General features: G+C 37.6%; 2 protein-coding genes across 2 annotated transcripts; one reads left to right on the top strand and one right to left on the bottom strand.

Annotated features, from left to right (window-relative positions):
- Positions 1-1,251: 1,251 nt before the first annotated feature.
- On the bottom strand, positions 1,252-17,410 carry LOC140935809 (sperm-tail PG-rich repeat-containing protein 2-like). The gene is made up of 18 exons (XM_073385373.1): positions 17,234-17,410; positions 16,554-16,699; positions 15,194-15,334; positions 12,937-13,104; positions 11,992-12,067; positions 11,452-11,522; positions 11,291-11,329; positions 11,123-11,167; positions 10,045-10,158; positions 8,654-8,733; positions 7,847-7,926; positions 6,970-7,024; positions 6,539-6,624; positions 4,925-5,034; positions 4,139-4,193; positions 3,443-3,565; positions 2,225-2,337; positions 1,252-1,480 (listed from the first exon to the last, which is right to left on the bottom strand). The coding sequence occupies exons 1-18, from the start codon at positions 17,337-17,339 to the stop codon at positions 1,346-1,348; spliced, it is 1,743 nt and encodes a 580-aa protein (XP_073241474.1). The 5' UTR covers positions 17,340-17,410; the 3' UTR covers positions 1,252-1,345.
- Positions 17,411-17,865: 455 nt separating this feature from the next.
- Positions 17,866-24,212, top strand: LOC140934859 (single-stranded DNA-binding protein, mitochondrial-like). The gene is made up of 6 exons (XM_073384422.1): positions 17,866-17,947; positions 18,017-18,071; positions 19,019-19,135; positions 21,091-21,178; positions 21,817-21,905; positions 23,200-24,212. The coding sequence occupies exons 1-6, from the start codon at positions 17,921-17,923 to the stop codon at positions 23,253-23,255; spliced, it is 432 nt and encodes a 143-aa protein (XP_073240523.1). The 5' UTR covers positions 17,866-17,920; the 3' UTR covers positions 23,256-24,212.
- The last annotated feature ends 1,117 nt before the right edge of the window (positions 24,213-25,329 follow it).

The following is a 25,329-nucleotide window of genomic DNA, read 5'->3' as shown; positions in this document are numbered from 1 at the left end:
AAATTCAGACATGAATGACAAGTCCTACAAGTAACGCTGAAACGAAAAGATTTTTCCTTTCTTGAAAAAGCGAGAGCTTTTGTCTAATGAAAAGTAACTAACTTATAACACTAAATTTCTCATTAACATTAGCGTCAGGAAAGAAAAAAAACGTCATATTAATATCCCAATAGATAAGACTGACAACAAACTGCTTACGGGCGAACTTGTAATTTTGCCACGTAACCATGACTTATTGGAATTTTCAATACGGTGGAACCGCTTTATCACATTAAGTGCCCACTGAAACGACAGGGCTCAGCGCGTGGAGACCTCACGTGGACGAGCCACTTAAGTATTAACAAGAGATGAGCCAGCCCGGTATGGTTTAGCTCATGCCTTGTTCGCTCATAAAATTTACGTTTTGTTTACATGTGAGGAAAAAAATGGATATGTCTGTTGGACAACCAGGGATTTAAATCGTTACACCCAAGGGTAAGAAACCCTAACATTGAAGTAATTGTAACAGTCGCGCGCCATACAAGAAAAACGATTACATAATTTGTGCGTTTTTTTTTGGACGGGGAGGGGGTGAGGGCGCTGTTCTATTTATGTGAGTGTTCCCAACCTCGAGGTTGGAGTGTTGCCTGCTACTGATAATGATGACCCAGCCCGCTTGCCGAGAACCCGGTTTGCTTTAAAGAGAGCCCAAGGAAACAACTGAAGAACGAACGGCATTAGTGTTAATGGTAGGCTATATTTAACCGAGCAAGAAGGAAGAGAATTGCAGTAGAAGACGCAGACGAGCGCGAAGCGCGCAAGATGAGCGATGAGGTGAAGAGGGAAAAAGCTGTCTCAAACCAGGAAATTGACCAACTAGCGTCTTTGATCGCCAGATGATCGGTTGGAAGAGGTTTGATAATGTACTGCTCATGGGCGTTAATTTTTTTTGTCTTCCCATTGCCTCCCGCTTTGCGCTTGATTTACTCTTCAAGAAAAGTAATGTCACGAGGTACTTCAGGGCGGAAACAGGGGGAAATACAACTCAGCCTGTGTAGCTAGCGTTTCCGCTTTGCTTTCAACGCAGGCTATCAACAACAGGAATGCCCTTGATTTTGCTTCTTTTTACTTTAATAATAAATATATGACTTCTTGTCCCTATACAGAACCATTAAATCTCAGAAATATGTACACGACCAGATTAAAATTACTACAGAATTCATTCTTTCAGTCCGTATAAGGTTTGTGAACTCGCATAGAGGGTCCCCCCCCCCCTCAAAAAAAAAGAAATCCCTGGTTTTCGGAAAGGCGATTTATTCAGTGTGTAAATTTCTATAAAAGAAGATTCACTGCAGGTCGTTAAGTATTAAACTCCCAGTAAAAAAGCCTGTTTTGACGGCGATCTCCTTTCCAAGCCATCATCGTAAGACATGGCCACAGGGTTGTTTAGAGTAGCATTAAATGTGCCTCTTAGCGTGGTATGCATCTGTAGCGGACTCAGCTGAAACAGAAGGAAAAGAGACAGGTTATGTTGTGTCCAAGTCAGCACCAACAGAAACAACAGCTTTGCAGTAAACATGTTTTCAAACGAAACAAGTTTTCCTTGGACATGTTCCTTTTTTAAAAATAATGGCAATATGTTGATAATAAAATGTGAAAGACAAGTTCCGAAAATCGTTGGTAAGTTAATAAAAATACTCCGAAGACAAGTGGAAGGGTTATTCAGAAATTGTTTTAACAGTTTCTGGATAACTGGATAATTTCTGGATAATTTCGGAAGCTCGAGGCGACCTTTAGAAATTTCTATGCAGTATTTGCTTCTTCGAAAAGTTATTTCATGGAAAAAAGTCGTCAGGTGCCCCAGCCCCGATACATTGTTCCGAGCAAGTGTTATAGTTGCATTCAAAACATGTCACTTTCTTGGCTCTGTTTAAGCGTAAGCCTTCATTTCCGCATTATACGTTACGAGATGTAAAGTCGGCCGGAAATGCAACTGTTCAACCCACCTTTGAACTAAGCAGTGAAGACCAAGGAGCTGCATGAAATTGCCAAAGCTAGAAAGTAGTTGTCATTATTCCGAGAAGTCGAAGAAAAGCCAACAATACGGTTACTTTCTCAACCTCGTCCCCAGGGCGAAAAGCGCCCTGGGGACGAGGTTGTTACTTTCTATGGTCCCCTCAGTGTCCTTATTAACTGGGTTTGACTTAATAGGCATATACACATATACACGATCCATATAGCCTACCTCATAGCTGCCTGGCCCTGGGGTCTCACTCTTGATTGGTCTAAATCTATCTTGGCGAGTGGTCATTAATCCTCCTCGGCCTGCCGCTTCTTTGAAGTCATATTGTCCTGGGCCTGACACAAAAAACATAATAAATAAATAATAAGTTAACTGGTAAACTTCCAAATTTTCAAGCAATGCCAGTTTCGTGCCCACCGCTTCCAGGTTTACAATCATCTATACGCACATAAACCGAGTAGGCGAATCCACTATTAGCGACATATGTAGGACAAGCACTTACTTTTATGAGAGGTTATAAAAGTTCTAAAAACAAAGGCACGAACGAAGTGGACAAGACAAATTTAGCTGAATTTAGTTTTCACGGTAACTGACTGTTCAAAGGTTTTTGTTTAGTTTTCACACCTGCTAAAAGGCAGGTTCAATTTTGGATGAGAGGTAGTCTCAGTGCGGCGGTGAACCACACCTTGCGAGAATCGTGCGTCGGTTACCGGTCAGCAATATTTGAAAGAGGTCCAAAGGGTGTGGTCTAACAGAAACTTCCACCTGTCCAGCGATATGAACTGCCTTCTTGATGATATCACTTTTCCTTTTGCTTTGCCATCAAACTAAGTTGCTGGCATTTTAGGTTTTGTTTGTGAAAGCTTTTACAAGACGGACTTGCTAGCTTTTCAGTACAGATTGCATAATATAGATAACTGAATATACAGGTTCATTCACTACTGCATGTGTTGTGTTCTCACTTCTGGTATTTACGACAGGTTCTCATATAAAGTATATATAATTAGATCTTTTCAAGTTGATGAAAACATAAAAATTTTCAGAATCGTGATGCTGTTCCGCGATTTTTTTTCTGTTTTTGCCGCGATTTGGCTTCGGAAACCTGGATTTTTAAGCGGCTTATTACAAAGCAAAATTCTACCACAAAAGTTAACAAGGCAGTGAATCTGAAAACATTACTTCATTCTTTTAACCAGACGGATTTCAGCCAAATATAGAGGCTTCCAAAATTAAGAAGAAGAGAACAGTGAGTGAAGCCTGGGCCGGACGGGGCCGGGCGCAGGGGAGGGGTGGAGAGCCTTTTTACCCGTTAATTGATTAATTAAGTCCGGTCTTTGTTCCTCCCGAGGAGATGAGCGCGGGTTCCCTTTCTCAAACAATCCAAAACACAGGGATAAAAACAACTTTAAATCCAATAACAACAAAGGTGCCGGGACATACCTGGATCGCCTTCCTCTGACATAACTTGTCTTTGAGCGTGAAATCTGTTTGAAGAGGAAAGAAAGGCTCCTTTTTTCTTGGCATTCCTATTCGAGCGCTGAGCGTAGTTATACAGCACTCGGCCTGTTGAAGGAATTCACACTGCAAGGTTAATTCAAATAGGAAAAATTCGAAACAAGCTCAGTAGCCTTATAATTTAAGGCGCTAGCAGGCTGGTTAAAACTTTTACAAGTGTAATTTACACGTGCAGCTATTATTTTTACACAATGGTCATAACTTTAACAAAATTTGTGATATAATAGGCTATTTTTTAAATCAAAACACAAGAAATTCGAAATTTTGTTTTGCTAGCAGTGAAAAAAAAAAGCCATTTAAGCGCGCGCGTGATGGCGCGTACTGTCCTATTAAACTGTCCAATTAAGTCTGAAATCAGGGCAGTTAATAGCCAATCAGATTTGACAATTTTGTTATAGTTATGATTACACTTGTAACAGTTAAACACGAGCCAATGCCGTTTTAATTTAATTTAATTTAATTTAATTTTCATTCAATTTCGAGTTCGAAAATCACGATTTTTCATTTTTTTTTGCCGGAGTTGGTCATAGCATACCACAAACGAGTATAAGCAACAGCACCATGCAAGGGTTTACCACACGTTAAAAATAATTCTGTTCAGGGCTATGAACAATAACCTACCCTGCGTGGAGTCGTAAGAATGAACCACTTCATAAGAGCCTGGTGGAGGATTATCCTGGTGAAAAAGAACAAAGTATTATTAGAAATAAAACACTTAACCATTAGAGGTTCCTCTGTCATGCTGCAAGGTAATGTACCTTGACTTCTCACGGTAATGCTTTGCGATTAGCTAAAAAATCTCACGAAACTTTCTCGACCAAAAAAGCTAGTTCTCCTGCGCCTGGCGCTTCATTTATTAACCGTATTTATTCGATTAACCGCCCTTGGACCTTGACAGTGAGCGCTTATTCGAGGTGGGCGCATATTCGAGGCTGGGCGCTTATTACATTTTTTACCATTTTAAGCAAGTGTAGTATGTTTATTTTGCAACAAAATAATAAATGGTTATAAGAAAACGCGAGGATGTAACATACTCTGAAGAAAACTCCATCTTCGGGAAGTCTCTTTTTAGTACTTACTCAACATTTTGGGGGTGGGAGGGGAAATAGGGTGGGGTGGGAGTGGGCGGGTATTTGAGTTTGAGTGGGAGTGGGAGGGAGGTGGGGGTGGGCGCTTATTAACTTTTTCTTCCTTTAGGATGGGCGCTTATTCGCGATCGAGGTGGGCGCTAATTCGAGATTGGGCGCTTATTCGAATAAATACGGTACTTTCATTTCTGATTGGTTCACTGGGCATACGACATCTATTGTGATTGGATAAGGTAATGGCTTTGTTGTTTCCATAAGACATAGTGAAAAACAGAGTATGTAACCAACAGAGCCAACAGTCATGAACAGAAAAACTTACTAACACCACCCCCGGTGGGGTGTGAAGTCGTCCAGTGGCAGACACAAAGGTGGACGATAGAGGAACTTCTTTGCTTTTAGATTTGTCTGCCGTCAGGTAGTGCGCAGGACCTTACAAGAGAAAGCATTACATTAGAAACGTGGTGCCCCCCAAAAAGTAGAGGTGGTTTTGGCGAATCGTACCCAGAAAATCGTTCATTTGGTTAACGATGTCTCGTTCTTTCTGTCTTTGAGTTTTTAGCTTTTTGCCACAGGGGTTCAGATCGCTACCACTAAACTGTATTTTTTTTTTTAATTTTATTTATTAAACAAAAGTACGTTACAATACTTACAATTGTGCACTTAGATAAATGTTCCTGTATTGGCCATTAAAATACTTCTATCGATTACACATATTAAAGCTAATGTATTAAATTAATATACATATAAAGCTGAGAGGAGGGTGGCACTATCATGTCAAACTTCTATTTCAAGCTGCATAATAAATTTAGATATAAATTCAGAGGTGTCTGTTTTCTTTTGCATTGATTTACATCCATAGTGGTACTGCTTTACAAATAACAGAAGAAGACACAAATCCTTGGTTTGTTTATTGGAAAGATTGAAAGCTGGGGTTGGTAAATTGAGAAAAACTTGAAGCGGCGTGAGTTTAATATTGGTTTTGTGAGATATATTGAACCACTGAAGGGATTCGTCACATAATTTCAGAAAAGAGCGACATTCAAAGAAAGTATGTTCTATAGAATCGTTTTCGCCACACATATCACACGTAGTACAATCAGTTATCCCAAAGCGTGTCAGTTCCTTGTTAGTAACTAGTATTCTGTGTAACAATTTAAAATAAAACTGTATGATTTATGTCCAAAGTTGTGTAGCAGCGTAATAAAACTATTATTTGAAAGTTCAAGAAATAACGCCGCCTAATTCATAAATTCCCACCAACCACTGCGCAATAAACCTTTCTTAAAAATCATGAAAAAGGATAAAGGAAGAAAAAAAATTATTCTAAGTATTCAGTCTGCAATCGACATTGCAGTACACCATATTAGCCTTCAGTGCAGTGAGGGGCAACGATTGCGCGGTATTTTAAAAGTGTATAAGGTCCAGCCGGTTCAGGCGCCGAATTTTTCATGAGCGGAACATAATACATTTAATTAAGTACATGAAGAGTTCGGCGTTTGAATAAAGGAACGCCTGTTTCAATTTGGAACGGCTTAGCCGTTCTTCCTTACCAGCCCGGCCGCGAATTTCGACTTTGGATCGATTTTGGAACGGCTTTCATTCAGACGCCGAAGTTTTCACGTTCCAAACCTAATGTATAAATTATTATAACGTATTTTGTAAGCAGTTTGACCAAAATGAGCATTTTTCGTTTCTTGAATTTGGTTTGGCTAGAGATAAGATCGGCGTCTAAATCAAATCATCCGGTCTAAATCATTTGGGTCGGACTTAATTTGAATTAACCCCGGCTCATGATCAGTTCGGCGTCTGAACCGGGCCTAATCGCTATCTTTGATTCAAAAGCAGGGCAAGCTTTGGAAGGGGAGGGGAGGGTAGTCGCGCACGTGGGCTCGATGAGCAGCCACTGTTCGCGCTAACAGTAGTCAAAACAAACCTGGCATTTGTTCTTCTTGCCTCCTCACCATTGGTGCAATTCTTGATGATGTTGAGCCAAAAGCACCTTTTCTGGTGCTCTGAACACTATTGCATAAACAAATATTAAAACAGGTGCAATTTCAATACTGTGAAACAATAAATCGTTTTTTAAATATACGCACAACACCTTATTAAAGCACATTATTTAGCACATTTGTTTTGTGCTGAAGGTCGTAGTCAACGTTGCTTGTTTTGGTGTACAAGAGAATTATTTATCAGCAAAGAGCTGCAGATAAGTGCTCATGAATTGCGCGTTTTATAAAATAATCAAGTTATTTCATGTTTGATTTATTTAGAACTGCCACGCCTTTTCGACAGACCAAAACTCTTGTTGCATCACTTCCTAAACTAATCGGAAAAAATACAACATACAAGAATAGCTGGACTTACTGGGCCTTTCTAATAAGCTCTGACGTAATATCTGGAACGGAATATGCTCCTGGACCTGATAACACAAATCACACATTAATTTGGGGCAAGGCAGGTTACAAATGTTTAAGGCATTTTCAAATTTTGCAAAAACAACAACAACACGAAACAAGCAGACAAAAGTTCGCCACTTTCACAACGTCCCTACATCGTCTCATAAAACACTTGCCTTGCCCCTCAAACTTTGCGTTCACCATTTTCACCGAAACCATAATGCACCTTGTGTTTACCCCCCACCTCCCCCTCCGAGAAAAAATTTAAAAAAACCAAATTACATAAACATCTCCAGGGTATCACAGTCATCCCAAGAGAAATCAAAGACAATGGCTCCCCCCTTTTCTTTTGTGGGGGGGGGGGGGGGGGGTAAACAAGATGCATTATGTCTCGGTGAAAATAGCCAATAAGCCGATTTTTTGTAATTTCAGCTGCAGCTGAAATTACTGTCACACTTATAATCGTCAATATTATTGTTGTCGTTGTCATTATTGAATAATGACAACGACAACAATCTTTATTTGTACTCACTGTCTCGCTCAAAAATAATCTAAGACAACGAAAATATTAAAAGTAAAATTAGAGTACTGACTGCGTAGAATAACCACAGGGGCTAGCAGAGCCAGATCAGCATTAAATAGTTGACATCAGCATTAAATAAAAATGGAAATAAAAACGGTAATGGAAATACTACACGGAAGGAAATAGACAAGGTTGGAGAATGGCTCCTGGAAACTATACCATTTATTCTGATGTGCTTGATGGTGAGCTTGTTATTCTGCTGGCTCTCATGATTTACTGGCAGTCAAACAAGTTATGGCAAACTTTGGGACTCAGCACTCACCTGGTGTTCTTTTTACATGATGTTCCCCTTGGAATCGAACAGAGGTCTGACCAAAGGGACTTCGCTTTAGTCCAGTTGTCCTAAGAAGTCAAAAAATGATAAAGTTTAAGTTTAATTTAGGAGGACTGCCTCATACCTGCCCAGAACACAAACCTTCTCCCCTAGAGCATTTTTTTTCCGCGTAGCAAGATTGAAAGTGCACTGTTAAAACGGACAGATAGAAAGGGAAAGTTCAAAAGAATAATCAGTTTTCTTTTTGTGAAAAAAGAAAAGCCTTCAGGAAGGAAAATTGACTTCAGTGACTTGGCCTTGTGTTCTTCACAACAACCACGGCTGGAGACTGAGCCTAGATCCCAAAGAGCTGATTATTTTCTTGCATTATAAGAGACATTCTCTCCAAAGCAAAGCAAAGGTGCACGTCTTGAACAATCGATCGTTGAAGACTCACAGCATTCTCGGGACTTCTAACAGGCTTTGGAGTGAATTTCTCCTATAATGACATCAGCCCTTTGAGATCATTAAATCCTATGTTTGGCAAGAAAGAAACAAGCAGCTACTTAGATCCACTTGAGCAAGATGTACACTTTACAGAGATGGAATAGCTGATTAATACAACATGTAACCCCAGATTACTACAAAACGTACTAAAGAGCACTTTAAGCTTACAATAATACATTATAAAAGTCTTCTAAACAGGCTTCATAATCACAGAGTTTTGCACATTCAAGTTTTTCTTCTTTTTTTTATCCAAACCCTTTTGACTTTCAGAAATCGGACTAATGAGAAAGTTTGCAAGTGATGTGTTACCTTTTAAGAATTTCTAAAGAGTTGCGTGGATCATTGTAAGTGCCTGGAGCAGGAGAATCCTTTTTGTTATCTCCAAACCGCTGAAATACAAAATTTATGCATCAGCTTACTTCTAAAGATTACAATGTATTACGTTCGAGTATCAATTCACCATTTTCATATAGACTATAATGCACCTCGTTTCCCCCCAAAATATATGCATAACCATTGCTTCCAATTTCTCCTGGGTATTGAAGCCAATGGTTATGCACATTATTATTATTTTTTTTTTCTGGTGGGGGGGGGGGGAGGGGGGGTAAACAAGGTGCATTATGGTCTATGTATGTGTGCAGATTGGTTGAAATGAAATGATTAAAATTACACATAAAGTCATTTATAAGCCCAAGGGTGGATTAACTGGCAGCATACACATATAACCATTACATTAGCTCTGCAATGGTGACGTTATCTTTAATGACACTCTTGAAAGAAGGCTTCACAAATGACTTTAATCAGGGTCATGTAGCAGCTGCTTGGAAGCTGAAAGCCAATAAGTTTGCTACCCAAACCAGAAAACAATGGTAAACAATGAATTACCATTGTTTAAAAGAACAAATCAGGAAAGACCTTACGAGCAGCTCATACATGACCACTTTAATCAAGTGGATTACAAGATGTTTTGATGGCACCACTAACATGAAAAAAACATCTCTCTAAAAAATGTCTACGTCATCCTGTTGCTAGCAACACCTGTTTGAAATCAACTTGGAACCAGTACTTCCATGGCATGAGGCTTTAATAGTCCTCCCGCGGCTTATACGCAAGTTTTGAGCAAAACAAGAAAAAATCAAATGGCCAACTCCAAAACAAGTCCATTGGATTTGATTCAAAGGCTAATGTTTAAATGCAAGGGCTACTACAGATATCACCTACAAATAATAGGCTGTTTCCAAGTTCACAAAAACTCTCACTTTTAAAACGAGGCTAAGAGCAAAACCTCTGTTGTGAAAATGAGTTTTAATGCACGAGAATAAAAATTCATTTTCAAATCAATGACTTTGAAACTAGCATCGGAGACGTTTTTGTTTTCGGCACAAAGCAGAAATTTTGTCATTTACAGGCAATTCCTCGAAAAATTATCAACAAAATTAACTAGACAACTGTAACATAGCCTAGTATAAACCCAATAGTGACTATTAAACAGCAATTTTCTCCTAACATTTCATACATTATGAAGGGTATAGATTAAGAGAATTAATCAACTCATCAATCATCACCAAAGAAGGACATGCTTTGACCTTTTATCTAATTCTCTTGACTAATCCTCCAAGGAAATGATGGAGATCACATGGGAGAATTTGCATGTGGATATTGGGGCTTAAATAAAGGGTTAAAATGATTTGATTTCTTACCCTGGACTGAGTACCAAATGGAGGATGAATAATTGGTTCATCAGGTTGATTGATAGGCTCAGGTTTGGCTGAAAACTGACTTTTGATCTCATACTTTCCTGGGCCAGGAACAGCCTGTGAATTAAAAGCAAGAATAAAAGTCACTTTTAAAAGTATTTTTGTTAGAAAGTTAAATTAATTTTGTTCTGTTTTTGGTAGAGCACTGGTTTGTCAGCAGGAGCTTGTTTAATTTGTTGGCTGGACAACACTGTACCATCAAGGGTCTCTGACAAATAAGGTAATGCTGGCTGTGATAATTGGGGGGAGGGAGGGGGACTCCCATATCAAAGTGATGGGGATGCTTTTTCTCTTGCTTAGGGTTAAAACTTGCAGATTTTGGTCTCACTTAGGGTATTCAGGAGGAAAACTCAATATTTTTACCTATCCCTTAGTATTGTGAATAAAGAAATATCTGTATAAAAATTAATGTATAACTTAACAAGAATAGCTTATGAAAGCACTAAGTCTTGCTTGCTTGGAGATTAGACAAGAAATGATGAGGCAATTAATTTTTCATGAAACAGGATTTCCTTGCTAAAAGTTTTTCACTTCCTACTAATTATCGATCGTCTATAAATTTCTTTAGGATATTTACTTTTTATATCGTATTTGACAATGATTGAGCAAGTTTGTATAAATACACATTAAAATCAATTTGAGAGAACTATTTTAATATTACATCATTGCCAGAGAGCAAAAATGTGATAAACATGGCGCATCATTTCAATCATCGCTGAAAATAATATAGCAGTATTCATTCATTTCCTTGTGAGAGTCAGATCGGATCACAACTTGCATATTTTTTAAAACAACTAATTTAATTTTAGTAAACTTTCAAGTGGTTGCAGGTAGTAAGACGTATTGCTTCAGATGGTAAATCTTACCAGTTACCACCTCATAAGGAGAACAAGCTGCATTCAATTTTCTTAAGAGCACAGCTTCATGATTTAAAGATAAAGGCACAAAAAAAATAAATTATTTTATTTTAAGTTCGAATTAAGACAAAATAGAATTAATCCAATTTAGTTCTGACTAATACCTTCTTTTCTTCTTGCATAGCTATAGCCTCATGATATCGAGGTAACTGTGTGAGCAACAGAAACATAAATTAAGTTAAATTATCAAGGCAAGTATTTCACACATGTATGTTTATTAATACTATGTTGGTCAACTTATTAAAAATAAAGACATATATTAACCATGATACCTTAGAGTCAAAGGGCTGCTTCTGGTTCTCTTCAATAACCTGGAAAATTGGTTAAAAGAACATTACTTTTTCTTTTAAATCTATAAACTATAAACCTGTTGGACCAAACACTTTTAAAAGATCACTAAAAAGCAGCCATTTTAATTAGAGACAATATTTACCAGATCAATTGGTGCTCTGATGCCAGGTTCTTTAAATGGGTCATACTGACCTGGGCCTGGCCCACCACTCCCTGAAGATGTATAACAAAAACTGCATTAATAGTGTGCTGACAGCAATGGATAAAATGGGCCAGCAGAAAGTTTGAGTTTCGATCTTAATTTTTCTAAATGAAGCGACTTTTTGAGATTAATTCGCAATGCAACAAGGTAACATTTATCACACTATTCTTGGTTTGCAACCACGTGACAAGGCAGCCATGTTGCTGCAGTCAATACAATAGAATTTTTTCTCAAAAAATTTACATGAAAATAGAAACTTATACTTTCCAGAGGAGAAAAATGCTTTTGTTCTTGACCACCAACATGGACGCGCACACCGTGACGTCACATGCAACCAGCAATTGGTTTACCATAACTGAGTAAACAGTCTGATTACAAATCTACTAATTAAAAGCTTTCTTTACATGCGGGATAAATTTTCTTTCAAGTACTGAATGATAAAACTATATGTACCATTTTACAGAAGCTACATACATGTACCTTTAAACTGCATTCTCTTTGAGGTTCTATTGCCAAAATGAACTCCTTTGTATCTCTGAGTAGCAGCAGTATTTCTCTATAGAAAGAGAATGATCCAGAAACAAAATTGAGCAAATACAATGCAACATATATTATTCTTAGAGAAGTTCCCTTCTCTTAGGATATTAAACTAGTACTCCCAATGATCCAAAAACCTGATCATGAAGATGAAGATGGGCAAAGACAACACCAATATCTCAGGTCAGGTGTAGGTATCATTGAAAGACATGGTTGAGACCTAGTGATTTAAGAACTTTTGCAAGTTAAATACCCCAAAACATAAGAACCTGATCAGCCTGACAAAAAAAATAGGTTCTTATACAAAAAAATCATTCCAATTTTGATGGATTTTAATTGTGCGAGAAACTTCTGACAAAAAGTTATTGTGTATATAATTTCTTTGATTTACATTTGTTTGGAATATCCACTAGAAATACTTTATTTGATAAAGCTACAGGGCAATATAGATGAATAGATGATTTAAAATCTAAATATCTTATAAATAAAATAAGAATTGTATTGATGTTCTTCTTGGACCTTGATTGTTTTATGATCAACCATTGTGTATTAGTAGTGCAAAATTTGATTTCTGCCAATGGTTACACTACAACAACCTCTGAAAAATAAGAACCTACTATTAAAGAACTTAATCAGCCTGAATTGTGAAAAACTACCTTAAAATATGAGAACTTGTTCAGCCTGACTTCGAAAATTCTAGGTTCTTATGTGAGGGTTTTACTGTATGTGAAGTGCCAAATATCAGAATAATAAAACCATCTGGGGCCTACAAGTATAACTATAAAATTGAGCTATTTTACAATCTAATTGAGTGTTGAGAATTAAATTTCTTACGCTTCTTAGAAAAACTCCCTAGAGTTCAGAAGTGCAGTCACTTCTTAGGCTTACATGATTGACGTTATAATAAGCAGGGCCCATGGTGCCGTCTCGATTAGGTAACTCCTGAGGCCGCAGAGAACCATCTGGTGCTTCTTCATAGCCGTAGGCTTTGCCAGGTGATGGAATGGAAGGTGGATCTGCTTTTCGCTGGAATGTTATACGACTTGTCTTGAAAACCTTCATAAAAAGGAAAATGAATATACTTTCATTTTACTGTTATGAGGCCAGGGTTCTCAATGGGAGCCTGCAGCCAGCAAATTTCGCAGGCTATTTCATGTGAACTCGCCACCTACTTTTCTTTGGAAATTACCCTCAAAAAAGCCAAAATTTAGTGATGTCTGTGTTCTGTTCAAACACTCTAATTTGTGTTCCAGAATGCTGGAAATGCACTCTGAGAGGCCCAGATTTCAAAATTTTTCCAAGGGGCATTTCCTGGACCCACTGGTAACTTTCGACATTCACAAGACGCACCTGTTGCACAAGTTTTTTCCTTCTCTACCTACTCCACAGCTTTTGCCACCCACTTAAAACCTTATTAAAAACCACGTGAAGCTGTACTTGAACACTGCAGCCTGAGGGTAATTTCAATGAATTGAATTTACACTGTTTGTATATGTAGTTTCAAAGGTAAACTTACTTAGACGTTTGGTCTTTGCTGTTGTGTTCCAAATTATTTAAGCAAAACAAGCAGAGACTCGTCTCTACAAAAGTATTAACCTTAATTAAAACCTAATAGATTAGCATCTATCATCACTGTCAAGTCAAGTGTAAGCAGAATTGAATAAAGAAATCGATAACCAATATTATCAAAAGACATCTTAATTTTTAAAAAAGATTATCTCTATTTTTATTACAAAAAGTACATGTCATGACTGATACAAAGAATCTTCACATTGATCTGAGGGACTGAAGGGTTTGTTTTCTCAAACTTTCTGCTGTGAATGCACCATTCGTACAGTTGGTGACAAAATTGAGGAGACACAGTGCTCAAATGGGGAATTTAGGAGAACAAAACAAGCTACACCTGGAGTTTTCTTTAGGTTTTAATTAGCCAGAGTTTCCTGAAAAGTAGACGGTTGTGGTTCTGGGGGACACATATGATGGGCTTTAGCCCACCATTTGTAGGGGGTCCAGGGGCATACTCCCCTGGGAAAATTTTTGAAAATCAAATGCTGGAAAACACATTTCCTGGCATTTTGGGCCTTGAAACTTTGACATTAGAGGGATAAATTAAACTGCCATATTATACCGTGAAAATCATGTTACTCAAAGAAAGACAAAGCCACATTTCTGTATATAACTGTATATAACTGTATATAAACAAAAAGTTGAATGAGATTTTTTTGCTGGAGCTAAGGAGCCTGGCAAATGTTGCCACTTCACAACTTTTAAACTTGAGTTAAGGCACATACTTGAAGGACTAGACCAGCAAACATTTTTTTAGTTTCATGCTCGCACTAATTTTGCATTCATACATTGTGTATCTTGAAATCCAATATGGGATTTGAAAATCGAATGCTGGAAAATGCATTTCCTGGCATTTTGGGCCTTGAAACTTTGACATTAGAAGGATGAATTAAACTCCAATCTTATGCTGTCAAAATTATGTTACTCAAAGAAAGACAAAGCAACATTTCGATAAAACAAATGTATGTAAACAAAAAGTGGAATGATATTTTTTTGCTGGAGCGAACGAGCCTGGCAAATATTGCCACTTGACAGCTTGTAAACTTGAGTTAAGGCACATACTTGAAAGACTAGACCAGCAAACATTTTTTTAGTTCTCTGCTCGCACTAAGTTTGCATTCATATCTTGAAACCCAATATGGGGGACAACAAATTATATTGTATGTACTTTCCTGCCACTGCAGCAAGATTTGTTGAAAAAGACAGTCCCAAACATAGCGTTTCCAAACTAGCTGTTCCCAGTTGAGTTACAAATCTTTTATATGTTTTCAGAAAAGACAGGCACTGCAAATTTATATTTTTAATGAGCGTAAATTTATACCTCCTTGCAATATCTTGACTCTTAAGTAATGAAAGTAGCTGGCGAACTTCACCAGCGGCTGGCTCTTATATGCATTTACAACCATGTGCACCCCTCCTCTCGAAGTAGATTTTTTTCTTTCTTTTTGGTAGCTTGAACAGCGGTGCAACATTACCTTGGCGGGGATGGGGAAGGAAATTCATTTTTCCTTTTGTAGTCAGCAAAATGGCAAAGTTTCTTGACTAGATTTGTCCCTGATTGTAGCTATACTCTACTTACTGATCCATCTTTCATTCCCTCTTGCATCTCTGGTGGCATTTCTTTTTGGACAAGCTTCTCCTTCAACCAATCACTGCATTTTTGTAAGTTGTATGCCCCTGGTCCTGGTGTGTGAGGTTCTTTACCACTGAACCTGGAAGACTACAAAGTGAAAACATCTGGTAACATTAGGCATTGAACATACATGGGACAAAAGGCAGAAAAAGCAAGCAATATGTAATCAGGCACAGATCCAGGATAAAAACTGACCAATTTCCTAAATGAGCACTGAAGCGCAAGCTTCTAGCGGGGTCTGAGGGTGGGCTCCCCCAGGAAACTTTTTTGGATTTTTTACTCCTTTAGTCCCCTCCTGGGTTTCCAAGTCATTCTGACAGGATATTGGCAGGATTTCAATTGCAACTTGGAAAGTGTTTTTCTTGTATTTATAGAACATTTATACTGTTTCTTTTTCACTTGATAATGATGTCTGAGAACTTTAAAATGTCGTATAAGAATATATTTATTATGAAAAATGTGACCGATTTCCATGAAATGGTGGAAACTGGTGTGGATCTACACCTGGTGATGAGTCAGTGACAACTGCAAGTGCAGATCTAATTGACCAATGGCACTGAGTGGCAGATTGAGCACTGGAATTTGCACTTAATCCTTTCCCTGTGCATTCTACATAATAAGTAATTACCCAGTCTGCAAAACCTATCAAACTCCACAATGTTTTAAAAAAGACTTAGTGACCTAGATGAAGTCTTAGTCAAGGTCCATAAAAGTGCAAAAAAAAAAGAAGAACAAGGTCAATATCCAGCCATCTTGTTGACTAAACAAGATTGGTAAATAAAGGATTTTTCCTCAGCACCAATCCAGGAAATTTGGTTCAGGCAGGATAGTCCCATCACTCATTTAACCACTTGCTCACTTGTTGATTCTGAGCCTTAATAATAATAGAGACCTTTAGATTCTAAGATGGGAACGACTACGGAAATGAGATTTCCTCAATACTGAGTATTGCTCGCTCGTGGACCAGTATCATTTTGGCAGGAAAACGTGATAGCTGTCATCATTCTACTCTATGCATTTTAGCAAGAATGTCGTAGTGGCAGAAATGAGCTATCAAATGTGACAAGTTTTTTTCATTTTGCGATTTACAGTGCAGCGGGATTAGCCTCTTTTAATAAAGATAACAGTGCTAACTTTTCTGGTGAATCAAAAGTACATTGAAGCTTTCTGGGGTATCCATTTTTTTGAGAATACGCAAAAAAATTTTAAGTCAAATCTCATACTCGTAGACGTCCTTGTCCTCGAATCTAAAGCTCTCTAATGACCGTTATTGCACAGCACTGTACGTGTGGTACTTTTGACTTACCCTATTGGCTAACGTGCTTCCTCCTTTCACTCTTTCACTGATGATCCCAGGGTCATATTGGCCAGGGCCTGGGGCTGCCATGACACTATCACCTACATCAAGGAATGTCTCACGTGTTGTCATGGACAAGAATGGTGCATAGCCATCTAAGTGTAGAAAAATAATCGATATTACTCCATACCTCATTTAAATTTGCTAAAGAATCAAAATAAAAACAATCAAAATAGCAGTTAACCTAGATCAAATACCTGTATGTTGTCTTAGAGCGTAAAACGCTCTATTAATAAAGACAACATGCTCCCTTTAGTAGATTATAGTTTAGAGCGAATTATCATTATGAGTTCAACCTAATCAACCTTGATGAATATGAGGTACCGAATCAAGCCTTGGCCAAGTTAATAAATCCTTGAAATACCGTAAAAAGCTTAAACTTACATTTATCTGCCAACTGAGGACAAATCATCATCAAATCTAATCACCACTTTCAATAAGCTTTCAGATAGACTTTGGCTTTTTAGTCGATTTTACGACCGTATATTTATGTCAGAAATTGTTGTCTGTTATAAATTCAGCTAATTTTATGGTTTATTTACTGCAAAACATTTCAAAGGTCAAGAAAATTAATTGTATTGCGATCCGACTTCCGAAGTTTTTATTTTAACACTTGCAGTAATTCTTACCGTATTTTTTCGGTCCATAAGTGGGAGCTTCATATGAGCCAGGCCCAACACTTCCTCCAGTACTGTCAGCCGGTTTTGTTAATGTTCTTGGAGCTCGGTCGTACATTTTCGGATGCTTGACACTCGCGTTGTTCTTTACAGGCTACAGGGGTCCTTCTTCCTGCTCACAAACATGGCGGGTGGTTGTTATGGAAACAGCTGCCGCGGGAGACTGGTCACAAATAATTTTGTACCAACGGGAGAGGGGAGAGGAGAGTATATCGGAACGAGTAAGTAACGAGTCATCCAAACGATTTCCATTTTCCATGATTTTCCTACTCAGATTCTCAATTACTTGTTAATTTATGAAAAAAAATTTTTAAGAGAGGCAATCACTTACGCAAGTGATGTTTTATAAACAAAAAGGCTTCTCCTTTTAGCTGGGAACGTCCCATAAAATACAAATAGAGTCTGACCTTTCCCAATGTTTCCAGTTTTACATCGCCGAAAATCTTCAGTGCGTAAATCCTGGGTCTGAATGGGTCGTAAGCCAATGCTAGAAACCACGATCGAGCTCCTTCGTTTTCCAGGTCAAAAAATATTACGACGTTTAATACTGCAGATCGTTGCGTTCGAAACTTCACCCGGGCACTGCGCGGGAAACCTAAGTGAAGGCCAGGCTACCACGCTGAACGAAGGACTGGAAGCATGTTTCGTCGACAGGGTTTTCTTCAGGTATCGCGAATTTTCGTTTCTTTTATTCAGAACTGCTATATCATCGTAATTCTTGTCTGTTTTTATTAGCTCAGGCGGATTGCTGCAAGATGCGAAGGCGAACCTCCGAGAAGAAGTGGAAAATGTGAGCTACGACTTTTACCCAGGAGTTAAGCTTGTTTAAGAAACACCCAAGTTCTAAAAAAGTATTTGATAATACGAAATTTATTAATAAATGAGGAAGGATCGATCTTAGTTCTGAAGCTATGGTACTGCTAGTTGCCCTAATCACCAGTTTCTGGGCAGCTAATTGGGATGGAATTTGACCATGGGCGAGGTTTGCAAGAGCCAGGAACAGAAGAACCGCTGGGCACTTATACTTACCATTTGGACCAGTTCAAGAAAGCGCTTTATTCCTTATTTCTGATTGGCCAACGCCCGTCATTTTCTTACATGAAGACCAGCACCTTATTATATCAGTCACTATATTGGTAGAGCATCGGTTGAGTGTCAATCGAGAGTCCAAGCTTAAGGTATCGGCCGTTACATCCACAGTGTCGGTGATATGGGGGCTCATACTTGGTGTAAAAACCTGTGAAACTCATGAGTGACATAAAACAATTACAGTAAAATCCCAGTAACTCAAACTCTGAAGGGAAACACAAAACCGTTCAGGTTAGTGGGCAATTTGAGTTATCCGAGTTTGAGTTATCTAGGTTCTACTGTAATACAAAGAAGCGACTGAGAAGTGAACACGATAGAGCCAAGGAAAATAATAGCTAGAAAACAAAGAAAACTTCACAGGTTTTTACACCGAGGGTGACCTGATATGTGGGTGATCTGTTGGTGATCCGCCAGCAAAGTAATGACCAACTGTCGACCAGTAGACTGTAGTGGCCATCTACCAGTCGAGGCTTGTTTCAGACTCAACCGATACTTGACCGACACTTGACCAAGATAGTGACCAATATGTTGACTGACAGTAGACCATGATGTCGGCAGGTACATCAGTCAGTGCCCCCTATAAGACACAGGATCCTCATACATTTGTAGCCATAAAAATAACAGTTCTGTCCTGTTTTGCTTCACCAGGTCTCAACAGTGTTCAGTTGATTGGTTATACTGGAAGTGATCCTCTCAGAGGCAGCACAGAATTCCAACCAACAAAATTCAGCTTAGCTACTACAGTTTATTATAAGACAAGAAATGGTAAAAGATATAAATACAGAGATTTTTAGCTTTCCTTGTACTCTATTTCTTTGTTACTTCTAATCTAATTCTTGTAACATTCTTTAATGATAAATGAATTTATATTAATAATTAATGTGTTTATAATAAGTCAATAGGAAAAGAAACTTAATTTAACAAATGAAGAAGCCTTCACTGTTCTCTGTTCTGTTATAAATCATGGAGGAAGCAGCTAATGCACCAAAGAAGTGTAGAGGGAACATGAAAGTAGTCAAGTGTTTCTCCCTACTCTTTGAGTGCTCTAGTCACTTCCTAAGTTCTTTACAACAGAACAGAGCACATTCAAGGCCTCTTTACTTGTTTTATGATAAAAAATCTGTTAAATTCCCCACACATTAATTTTTTATTTTGACAGCTGTAGCTGACGTGTTTTATACTCTCATAAAGCAAGCTTTTTCAACCAATCCGAGTGTGTGCCATTTCTGAAATTTATTGTAAAGTTTGGTAAGGCACATTGTGTGGATTTAATGGTTGAATCTTAAGACAAACTTCTATAATGTGACCATTCAAAAGAAACTTTGTTGTCGGTGTTTTTGCATGGTACTACCAGTAATGATAATTCGCCAAAATTTTCCATGAAAGTAAACTTAAGAGTTCCTTTTTTTCTCTTGACCCAGAGCAGTGTTTTATGGCAATTTCAAGAAAAGGCAATGTCCCCCTGTAAGGACATTATGACTGTAAAGATTTGGCAGTAGAAAGAAGATTTTAGCTTTCAAGATTATTTATTGTTTCCGTCCTCACCTTTCATGTTGGTTTTATTGGAAAAAATTATGGAAATGGTATTCTCATGGAATAACCTACAATCTGTGAATTCATTATCAGTTTATGAAAAAAAACTAAACAAATTTTGTGATATTGCAAAGTTGTTTTTTGGCAACATTCATGCCAGTGCCTATCTGATTTTCTCAAGTCAAGAAATTGAGCATTCACCATATTCAGCAAGTGGACACTCATTTGATCCATTTGAGATTGCATTAGACTTAAAGTTTGCACTACAATTAGTATAGGTAATAGCATGATTTGTACTGATATTTGGCATAAATACCACGAGTAATATTTCAATATTGTTATATGTAATTTCACGAGCTGTCAGGCAAGTGAAATTTGAGACAATTTTGAAATATCACAAGTGGTATTTATGCCAAATATCACATACAAATCCTGCTATTATTTGTTTATACCACTGCCCGCAAAGGATTTGTAGTTTTCACATGTAGGTATTTCAAATTAAGCTGAAATACCACTGCTCTAAGCCAATCAAATTGCAGAAATTTCTCCTGTAGTAGTATAAATGCCAGAAAAACACACAAAATGGAAATGGAATATCAATGAATATAATTATGACATTGTACAAAATTCAGATTTCTATATATCAAGAGTAAGAACTGTTGCGTACAGAAAACACTGACTTAGGTTTTTCGGACCCTACTTATGGTCAAAGTTTAGCGTGAGCTTTAGAAGTGAGACATCTCTAAAGAGATTCAAAGGAAGTATAAGGAAAAAGGACTTGGGGGCAGGGGGAGGGGGATTAATTCATGGAGAAACGTGTAAGGGATGCTACTTAGGCACGATCCGTGTCAGTATAAAAGTAGCTGTGAAGTATTTGTAAAAAGATTATTTAGAAACCGTTATCTTATATAGTCGATCATTAATTAAGATTTGGATCGAACTGAATTTTTAGAAGCCAATATCTTTTATTAACTACTTTTAATAGCATTTATGTCAGTGTTAACAAATTTTGAAATAATTAGTTTAGCTATAGTGATAAATATTAATATTGTATTGTGATAACTAATTTTTAGGTAAAAGTGTCCCCGATTAGTGGGCCTCCTTAAGCATGATAGAAGACTTTTGACACTTAAATAAAGTTTGTATTGTATTATATTATTGTAAATGTTTTTGTTTTTGTTTTAAAGAAACACTTGAAAGCAAGACTGAATGGCATAACATCTCAGTTTTCAAACCTTCACTACAGGAGAAAGTTAATGGATATGTAAGGAAGGGGTAAGCCTGTTTTGTATTTTTAACCAGGTTATCCATACTCATCATAAGTATGGTGTCCTTAACAAGGCAGTGAGGTTTTCTTGCTCAATCTTTATTACCAGCTTATAAATTAAATAACTATGACATGTGAATGGAATGTAACAGGATTCATATGTGAAATTTCTTTCCAATGTCTTTGTTTAATTACATATACTGAATGAAAATAGCTACTTTTGTATAAACATCAGTTAGAATATTGCAAAATTATTTATTATCACGAAGACTTCATGTAGGTTGACTGTGAAACCCAGGAGCCTTCCAGTAAAAACCTTATGGAAACTATCTGGAAAATGAGATGTCCTGTCAGCAAGATTGCATTATTTTTGTGTCTATAACTATATAGTACATAATTATAGTTATGTTTATGTTACAGGTTACATTATTTTGATTTCAGGTTAAAATTTTTTAACCTAGGTTGATTCTCAATTTTGTTCATCTTCTGGGGCTAGGAGACAAAGAGAATCAGGAATCCCCCTAGGTTAAATCAAAATTAACATGAAATCAAATTTGACCTGTAACATATCTATGGAATAGAGGATGCATCACTTAAACTCACGGTGGAGGAATTTTTTAAAAAATTGCTTCATTATTTCCTGCAGAACTCGTCTATTTGTTCAAGGATCTATACAATACAACAACTATGTAGATCAGGAAGGAATCAAGCGGTATAACACAAGTATCGTTCCTAGTAAGAGCTCTATCAACCCTTTAAAAAGTGTTGAGTGTGTGGGAATTTTAATTCTTACGCACATGAGGTGACGCATGACTTTTGAGTGAAACAGTGTCTCATCAAAGGTCAATTTGATTCATACAGTGCATGTAAGAATACAAATCTTGCACACCCTTCCTCTTTGTGTAAATTTGGGCTGCCTGTGACACTACTCCTTACACAGTCAAACCTCTCTATAATGTGCCACCTTGGAGACAGAGGTAAGTGGCCTTTGTTGGAACGTGGCGATTATGGGAAGCGGTAGGGATGTAATGTGATACCAATTTTTAGGGAGAGAGTGGTAGTGAAATAGGTCAATGAAACAGAGAGTACAATAATGTCCAGAACAAAAATATTATCAAAAGAAATTGGGTAAATCCTTTGTTTTTCGTGGCGGTTGTCGATGGCAGATTCAGATCTTCAAGTAACTGAGGGGGCTCACTCTCTCAGACTTTAAGATAATAGTGGGGCCAGACCTCGGAAATAACTTTTCTCAGCCTATCAAGTTTCTGTTTGTCCTGAAACTAAGGTGGGGCCCAGGGCTCCACCCCCAGATCTGCCACGTGTTGTGGAGACATTATTTGAGCAGTTGGGATGCACTTGAACGACCCTTTCCATTGTGACCAGGTGGTCATTAAAGAGAGGTGAAAATAAGATTCAATGTATAGACTGCCCGACTGGGACATATAACAAAAGCCATTTTGGGAAGGTAACGTCCCTTGTTAAGAGGTGGTCATTATTAGAGAATGGACTGTATGTGACACAACTTGCTGCCCTATTTTTTTAGATACACTACCCAAAAACCAAAAGCAAACGAACCATTGAAAATCCCAATAAAGTAAAGCTTATAGGTCTTACGTGCCAAGGACCAAATTTACATTACCCTGTGACAGATTTAGGGGTAATTGGTAGGTTTTGATCTTACCCCTAAGTTTAAACTGGAACTATTTAAAACTGGCAGACACAACAAAAACTGAGTAAAAATTACATTATGCAAAAATTTGCTGGCTTCCAGTGAGGAAAGGACTTTGATTTCTCCCTCAGACTGTGGAAACTACATTTCTGGGAGAGCAAGCCCTGCACACCTTTAGCAGTCATTCAGCAGTCATTTTTTAGCCCTCTTAAGATCGGTCTTATAAATGGACCCAACATTACCTGAAGTGAATGGTGTCGAAAGAAACCAATGAAGTTTTCTAATGTTGTAAGTTGTAAAACAAGGTGAAGGCTTAGGACATATAAAATTTGTATAACTTTGAATTGCTTTTCTTTGCAGGTGATGTTATAGTTCTTTCCCAACCAATTGCAATGGAGGAGGAACCTCATTTTTAAGTAGCCCAGCATACTATCATATGCCTAGACAATCACATATTTAAGAAAACATTTTGTGTTGTTTTTTAACGGTAAGAGTTGTAAAGAGTGAAAGAATGTTGTGAGTGACAAATAAGGATGTTGATGTTGATGTCAAAGTGACCAACTGGTGTAAGATTGTGCCCTAATTGTGCAATACACACGTGTGATTTCTTTCAAACTAACACAACCGTAGGAATACTTCTTGGCCCGGTTCCTGAATGGCCGATTAGTGCTAATCCAGGATTAAAATTTTGTTCCACGTTTTGTATTGACCTCCATATGCATTGTTTAGAGTAACATTTAGTGTTATCGTTACTGTATCTCAGAGTGAAGGTTCAATAGTATTTGTAAGCTTGAGTTACAAGTTCTTAGAAGAGGAAACCGTTCTTAAAATTTAGCTTAATTTTAGGTTAAACTTAATCATCATTCTAGGAACCGGGCCCAGCTGGAATGTTATTATGTTTAAAAAAAGCCAGATGTTTTAGGAAGCTCTGCGTGGAGCCAGGGTAGAATTGAGATAATAAAGGCTTCTAAAACCGTTTCTAAGTAGTTGTTTACGAGTCAGGAGAAGCAGGCTCACCTCCGATGTAATATAGTTTATTACTCACAGCTGACGTAAAACAAAGAAAACAAAACATCCTTAAGAAATGAACCTAACCCTGACAGTAGTCCATAAAACAAAGAAAACAAATAGATTAAATTACACCGGGGATGGCCCGAAAAGAAGTGATTAGGATGAGGAATAGTTTGGGTAACTCAGAAAATAATGAAATTTGAACATATTCTCCAACAGTCCAGTGCTGCGAGGCTAGTTTTTTCTGTTACTGTATAAGACATATTTCTTTTTGCCGCTCTGTGCAGCTATAGCTATAGTGTATGTAATACTTATCTCTGTAATGCAAGAAGTTTTGTAATTAAACTATGTGTTTCATGCGACTGAAGTAGATAATAAAGTAATTTATATGTCGGAAGGAAAACGTCGTCTTCTCTGATTGTCTTAGATTCATTTTCTTCTCCTCCTAGTCTGGTGTTCCTTCCTGTGCACTGTATGTTAGCCTAGCCTGCGAGCAAGCTCTCCATATGGCTATTTAGGGAAGTCGCGAGAAGTCACTCGAGAGCAGCACGCGAAAGGAGACGCGAGTGCGAATGGCTCCTTTGCTCCGCGGCTCGCTCGCGCGTTCTCTCGCGGCTTGCCTCGCTCGCCAGCTAGCAGGCTAATGTTCTGTATCCAAACAACTTAACTAATTCACTGATCTCAAGTCATACAGTGGTTTCTATCCTCTCTTTTCTAAACTAACAAGGATCATATCACAGACGACTACTTTGAAAAGCAATATTAATTCTCAAGTAACCATCCAGACCGTGTGCTATCCTACGGTAGTATTCTTTTGTTAAATATATCTTACCAGCTATAACTCTATTCCAAACTATAAGTTGTTCTCTTAAATGTAAATTAAACCCTAATTTCAACTATGCATACTGTCCAACAAACCGCTATTTTTTTTTTACATTTTTTCTCTACTCACTACCGACTGAGACTTCATACAGTTTGTAGAACCAAAAACGAGAAGTACAAAGACTACTGCAAAGCTGATTCATAACAACGTTGTTGTTTTTTTATAACAATATTTAGGCTGGCCATACCAGCTTTCTTCAGGTTTACAGATGTCATTAGTTATGAAAAAAATAATACACTTCGTTATGAATCAGCTTTGCAGTAGTCTTTGTACGTCTCGTTCTTGTTCTTTATATTTTGGCTGATTAGATCTCTTTTCTAGAGATCCAACGTTTACAACTAGCAGGATCTTCGTTCATGGTTTTTGCAGTTAATTTAATTCTTTATTATACAGTTCATACTTCGTTTATGGGCTCTTCTTTATCTAATCTATGAAAACTTCTTTCCTATTGAAAGAGGGTCTCAATGGGGTGGTAGCTTTTACGGTTATCGGCTAAAATTTTGGCTCTTTTACGGCTATCGGTTAATTTTTTTCAGTTACGGTTAACAAAAAAGTTAAAAATTAACTTCTTTTGTTTCAAAAAGTTAAATATTAAT

The sequence above is a fragment of the Porites lutea genome, chromosome 4, assembly GCF_958299795.1.
Source record: "Porites lutea chromosome 4, jaPorLute2.1, whole genome shotgun sequence".
Taxonomy (NCBI): Eukaryota; Metazoa; Cnidaria; class Anthozoa; order Scleractinia; family Poritidae; genus Porites; species Porites lutea.
This window is presented reverse-complemented; position numbering and strand designations above follow the sequence as displayed.